The following is a 6,033-nucleotide window of genomic DNA, read 5'->3' as shown; positions in this document are numbered from 1 at the left end:
TCCCCTATTCTTCTTACCAATACCCAGAATAATTTCTTGAACAAGTAAGAAATTATCAGATATTAACCTCCCACGAACAAATCCACTTTGATTTGGAGATATAATTTGAGGGAGCAACGGAGACAACCTATCAGCCAGAAGCTTCGAAAATACCTTATTTATAAAATTGCATAGGCTAATTGGACGAAACTGAGAAAAATCCTTTGGGTTCTTCACCTTGGGAATTAAGGCCAGTAGTGTAGATGTCACTTGTTTCGGCAACTCAGCACCACAAAAAAAAACTAACAACAGCCTTATACAAATCTTGAGCAATTATATCCCAAGCAAAAGTGAAAAACTTTCCAGTATACCCATCAGGACGTGCCGCACTATCACCATCCATATCAGAAACCACTCGCCGCACCTCCTCCATTGTAGGAATCGTTGGAGTCGTGGACATGTCTCTCTGACTGAAAAAGACAAGGTATTTATAGCTTGTCTTTGACATCTGGTTATAATCTTTAAGTGCTGTAACTGTTGTAAATTGTAATGTAGTACAGGTTTTCAAATTACATTCATATATTGACTTGTCATGATTTGATTACTCAGGTAAAAGCAAGGTATAAATATGAATTGCTTTGAAACCTTAGCCATCAAATGGTTAATGCTCAGAAGAGCAGGAGTGGTGGACCACCATCCTCCCTCTATATGTAGAATTTATTTCACAAGTTACTTCTGCATGGTCTTGTCCTGATCTGGGATGCAGCAAAAATATTCTTTTTGCATAAACTAGATGTGCTTTATGAACCCTCTTGCTTTAATTGTTTCTTCTCTTGTTTTTTTAGGATTTTTGGGATTGGAGTTGGCAGGAATTGGCTCTGTATGATCTGGAAGGAATGGCTCGTTATATTTATAACATCACCAATTCAAAAATATTTATTGTTGGTCATTCACAGGTCTTGAATCTCTTGAGAACTATGTTATTTCTTCATTTGGTTGGTGGTTTTTGTTTTTCTGATATTCTATGTCCTTTGCTTTATTTTGCAGGGAACAATAATGTCTCTGGCTGCTTTTACTCAACCACATATAGTATCAATGGTTGAAGCTGCTGCGCTTCTTTCTCCTATCTCATTTTTGGATCATATAAGTGCTTCTTTTGTCTTAAGATTAGTGAAAATGCATATTGATGAGGTTTGTGTGGTTTCTTTTCGAGCATTCCCATCAGGGCTTATTTGTCAGTGTGCTTAAGTTGTCATTTTTCTCTAAGCAGGTGTTACTTGTGATGGGCATTCATGAACTTAATTTCAAAAGGTTTCCAGTTAATTTTGGCTCTTTCTTTCAATCAGGTTTCCACATATCTTCGGTTTATATATTCCTTTCTGACATGTTCTATTATCTATTCAGTGACTGGGGCACCCATATGCTGGATATGGTATGCGATGAATATGCGAATTGCAGTGACTTGCTTACTCCGATTACAGGTCCTTATTCGTGTTCTGTTATTTGGCCTTTAAAAGAAAAAAATTCATTTCACAACAAACTCTTCTGCTTTGCTTTTCTGCTAGCAATCTAGCACTGTAGAGCAAGTTGGGAAGTAATTAGTCGAGTGTTTAGAATGGTTAAACTATTATATTGCCATCTGTATCTTATTAGATGGTGGATTAACATTTCAGGAAAGAACTGTTGCTTCAACATCTCCCGGATTGATTTCTATCTCAAATACGAACCTGAACCTACATCCTCAAAGAATCTGAATCATCTTTTTCAAAGTATGCACTAGCAGGATATTTTCTTTGGCCTTTTGGTTTGCTGAAGTTTTTCAAACTTGCTATACCAGGCTAAGTCTGTGTAGCCTTTTTCCTCATTTTTTTCTCATACATTCGCTCTTACTCTGCTAGTTCCTACCCATTGAATTGTGTTTATTTTCCAGTGATCCGTGAAGGTACTTTCAGAATGTATGATTATGGAATCTTGAAGAACCTGATACGCTATGGACGGTTGCAGCCTCCAGCATTTGATGTTAGCAGCATTCCGAATTCTTTACCATTGTGGATGGCTTATGGGGGTAACGATGCATTAGCTGACGTTACTGATGTGCAGCACACACTGAAGGAACTAAAAAGCCAGCCAGAGGTGCTTTTTCTTGAGGAATACGGTCACATAGACTTCCTCCTGAGTGTAAGATCAAAGGAAGACTTGTATGATGACATGATTAGGTTCTTGAAGTCATTCAGAAAATTTGGTAGTTACTAAGGCCCTGTTTGGGTTCCGGTGCTTTTGATAAGAAAAAAGCACTTTTAGGTGTTAAAAAGTACTTTTAAAATGTTTGGTGAATATCATCCCATAAAATTAGGAGTAGAATTTTTGGTGTTAAAAGCACTTTAACAAAAGCTCAAATCACTTTAACAAAAGCTCAAATTTAGTGCTTTTAGAGTAGTTTTTATGATTTAAAAAATAAAACATCCAATTTAATTATATGTTATACCAAATAAAGAGATAAATATTTTTTAAAAAATTTAAATTACACATTATTTAATACAACAAGTACTGATTAAATTATGTCTCTCCAAATAATATATTTAAAAGCACTTAGCAGTTAATAAATATTTTTATTAAAAACTTTAGTATTTTTAAATAAGCTGTCGCAACTCCAAACAGATCGAAAATCTCATGATTACCGTGCAAGTCACTCTTGACCGGTTGAGCGGAATTTGGAATACCTATTCACTCTAATTAGTGCAATGGATTCCACGGCACTTGCAACGACAAGCCCGTACTTTGTTATAGCCCACAATACGAAAGTTTAGTAACGGAAATGTTAAAAGTTCTTAAACAATTAGCTCAGCGGACTAGCCTGATTTTTAAAAATCGACCAGTGACAAGCCCATGATTGTTGTACTGTTATAGCCCAAATAGGTGAGCTTTTATAGCCCACTCCTAGATCCGCTTTATCAACTAACGTTATGCTTGGCTCTTGAGCAAAGAAAGGTATACCGGACGCGCTGTAAGAGAGCGTTTGTGTCGGTACCAAGTGGACAGAAGAGAATCTCTCTCTTTATACTCTATCTTTCTTCTTTTTTTTTTTAACACGTTAGATTCTATTATATATCAACCCTTACTCTTGTATTAGAAGTTTTTTTTTTTTTTTTTTCACGTTAGATACTTAGATGCGATTCTATGTCTATTCTTACTGTATACTGTACAGTAAAGGGAACGGAGGATTCGAGGAGACCCAAACAAGAAATTTTTCAGAAAGTGTTGAATTTTTTTAGAAATGCAGGTCCTTGACCGACACAGGGGCGGAGCTTCTCAAGCTCTCCCTGCAGCTAAACAATCTTCTTGATATTCTGTCTCGTTCGGTTTCCTGTGAACGCATCTTTCTTCTGGAGCATTGTGAGACTCCACACTCTCCTCTCCCGGGAGGTCCCAGCCTGTTGGTCCGTCGTTCCGCTGTGTTTTCCGCACTCCAGTGGCCTGAAAATGGAGCGTCTGGTGACGCTTTTGTTGCTCAGTGTATTACTCCTCAGTTCAGCCGGAGAATCCGCCAGAGTTTCAAAAATTCGCCTTCCCAATTCTCCGGCAGATGGTCTCTGTGCTCACCTCATCCAACCTTATGGCTATCCTTGCTCCGAGCACACCGTAGAATCTCTATCTCTATCTACGTATCGTTCTTTGTTGAATATAGTATTTGTGTACAGTGGTACACATGAATAAATTTCATTAATCATTGATCTTACTTTTTTGTCTACCTACGTATCGAAGGCGTTACTAAGCTGTAGACGATTTTTCTGAAATATAGCGTGCAGGTGATTTAGTTTAAGAATGTGGAATTGTTGATGCAGGCACAAACAAATGATGGTTACTTGCTTGGACTTCAGCGGGTGGCATCTAACTCCAGATATCTCAGACGGCAGTACTGTCCTCCAGTTCTTCTCCTTCACGGGCTAATGATGGTAATCTCTCCTAAAATAATTTGTTTACATGATTTCTATTTTATTTTATTTTTTTAGAAAAAAAAATCATATTGGAGAGGCTACATTTGAATTTAGCTCTATTCGTTCTTTCAAATTCCAATTCTATGGAAGATATTTACCAATCATCATTACTGTTACTACTTCGTGTAGCCAAAACTGTTTTATGGTACAAAAGTTTATTTTTCAGTTCACTATCTTCTTTAGTTAGATTTGTTGCTTATCGGAATTGAGCATTTTTAGTGCTTTGGTGCCTCCATAAATGTGTGCATATTCAAGCTGTAAGAGTAATACTATGTCAAAGTTCAGTGTGTAAGCTGTAAATTATTTCGTCCATGCATCTTGGTTTTGGTTAAAATTATAAGCTAAAATGGCTTTCGCATCAATAGGAAATGCTACTTTATTATTACAAAGATCTTTAACAAACATGATTAGCCTTATCTAGACTCACAGAAATGGTAATTGTCCTCCCCCCCCCCCCCTCTTCCATTTTGTGAATGTAATATAAAGAAAGGATTGGGTTGCAGTCTCGTATATTAACAATTGAGCAACTGAAAAATATAACAGGCAGGTGATGCCTGGTTCTTGAACTCTCCAAATCAATCATTGGGGTTTATCCTGGCTGATCATGGCTTTGATGTTTGGGCTGGAAATGTGCGTGGGACACGTTGGAGTCGTCGACATGTCCATCTGACAGAAAAAGACAAGGTATTTATAGCTTGTCTTTGACATCTGGTTATAATCTTTAAGTTCTGTAACTGTTGTAAATTGTAATGTAGTACAGGTTTTCAAATTACATTCATTTATGACTTGTCATGATTTGATTACTCAGGTAAAAGCTAGGTATAAATATGAATTGCTTTGAAGTCGTAGCCATCAAATGGTTAATGCTCGGAAGAGCAGGAGTGGTGGACCACCATCCTCCCTCTATATGTAGAATTTATTTCACAAGTTACTTCTGCATGGTCTTGTCCTGATCTGGGATGCAGCAAAAATATTCTTTTTGCATAAACTAGATGTGCTTTATGAACCCTCTTGCTTTAATTGTTTCTTCTCTTGTTTTTTTAGGATTTTTGGGATTGGAGTTGGCAGGAATTGGCTCTGTATGATCTGGAAGGAATGGCTCGTTATATTTATAACATCACCAACTCAAAAATATTTATTGTTGGTCATTCACAGGTCTTGAATCTCTTGAGAACTATGTTATATCTTCATTTTGTTGTTGGTTTTTGTTTTTCTGATATTCTATGTCCTTTGCTTTATTTTGCAGGGAACAATAATGTCTCTGGCTGCCTTTACTCAACCACATATAGTATCAATGGTTGAAGCTGCTGCGCTTCTTTCTCCTATCTCATATTTGGATCATATAAGTTCGTCTTTTGTCCTAAGATTAGTGAAAATGCATATTGATGAGGTTTGTGTGGTTTCTTTTTGAGCATTCCCATCAGGGCTTATTTGTCAGTGTGCTTAAGTTGTCATTTTTCTCTAAGCAGGTGTTATGTGTGATGGGCATTCATGAACTTATTTTCAAAAGGTCTTATTAATTTTGGCTCTTTCTTTCGGTCAGGTTTCCACATATCTTCGGTTTATATAATCCTTTCTGGCATGTTCTGTTATCTATTCAGTGACTGCAGCACCCATATGATGGATATATTATGCGGTGAATATGTGAATTGCAATGAGTTGCTTACTCCGGTTACAGGTCCTTATTCATGTTCTGTTATTTGGCCTTTAAAAAAAAAAAAAATTTCCTTTCACGACAAACTTTTCTGCTAGCAATCTAGCACTGTAGAGCAAGTTGGGAAGTAATTATTTCAGTGTTTAGAATGGTTAAACTATTATATTGCAATCTGTATCTTATTAAATGGTGGATTAACCTTTCAGGAAAGAACTGTTGCTTCAACAACTCCCGGATCGATTTCTATCTCGAATATGAACCTCAACCTACATCCTCAAAGAATCTGAATCATCTTTTTCAAAGTATGCACTAGCAGGATATCATTGTCTTTGGCCTTTTGGTTTGCTGAAGTTATTCAAACTTGCTATATCAGGCTAAGTCTGTGTAGCTTTTTCCTCATTTTTT

At 36.8% G+C, this 6,033-nt stretch overlaps 2 protein-coding genes across 3 annotated transcripts; both read left to right on the top strand.

The window, feature by feature from the left end:
- Nucleotides 1-426: 426 nt before the first annotated feature.
- Nucleotides 427-2,364, top strand: LOC113770866 (triacylglycerol lipase 1-like). Its single transcript, XM_027315477.1, has 7 exons — nt 427-463; nt 825-935; nt 1,027-1,170; nt 1,250-1,290; nt 1,384-1,460; nt 1,653-1,748; nt 1,910-2,364. Exons 2-7 carry the CDS (start codon nt 876-878, stop codon nt 2,230-2,232), a joined length of 741 nt encoding a protein of 246 aa, XP_027171278.1. The 5' UTR covers nt 427-463; nt 825-875; the 3' UTR covers nt 2,233-2,364.
- An 855-nt stretch (nt 2,365-3,219) lies between these two features.
- On the top strand, nt 3,220-5,989 carry LOC113770865 (triacylglycerol lipase 1-like). 2 transcript variants are annotated; one of them, XM_027315475.1, is made up of 8 exons: nt 3,220-3,618; nt 3,822-3,932; nt 4,518-4,658; nt 5,019-5,129; nt 5,221-5,364; nt 5,444-5,484; nt 5,576-5,652; nt 5,835-5,989. In XM_027315475.1, the coding sequence occupies exons 1-8, from the start codon at nt 3,460-3,462 to the stop codon at nt 5,939-5,941; spliced, it is 891 nt and encodes a 296-aa protein (XP_027171276.1). In that variant the 5' UTR covers nt 3,220-3,459; the 3' UTR covers nt 5,942-5,989. The 2 variants fall into 2 exon arrangements, with proteins under 2 accessions (XP_027171276.1, XP_027171277.1); XM_027315476.1 differs by lacking the exons at nt 5,444-5,484; nt 5,576-5,652 and having other exon boundaries at nt 3,228-3,618; nt 5,835-5,980.
- The last annotated feature ends 44 nt before the right edge of the window (nt 5,990-6,033 follow it).

Source organism: Coffea eugenioides, chromosome 5 (genome assembly GCF_003713205.1).
Source record: "Coffea eugenioides isolate CCC68of chromosome 5, Ceug_1.0, whole genome shotgun sequence".
Lineage (NCBI taxonomy): Eukaryota > Viridiplantae > Streptophyta > Magnoliopsida > Gentianales > Rubiaceae > Coffea > Coffea eugenioides.
Note: the sequence above shows the minus strand (reverse complement) of the source record. Positions and strands in the feature narration are given on the sequence as shown.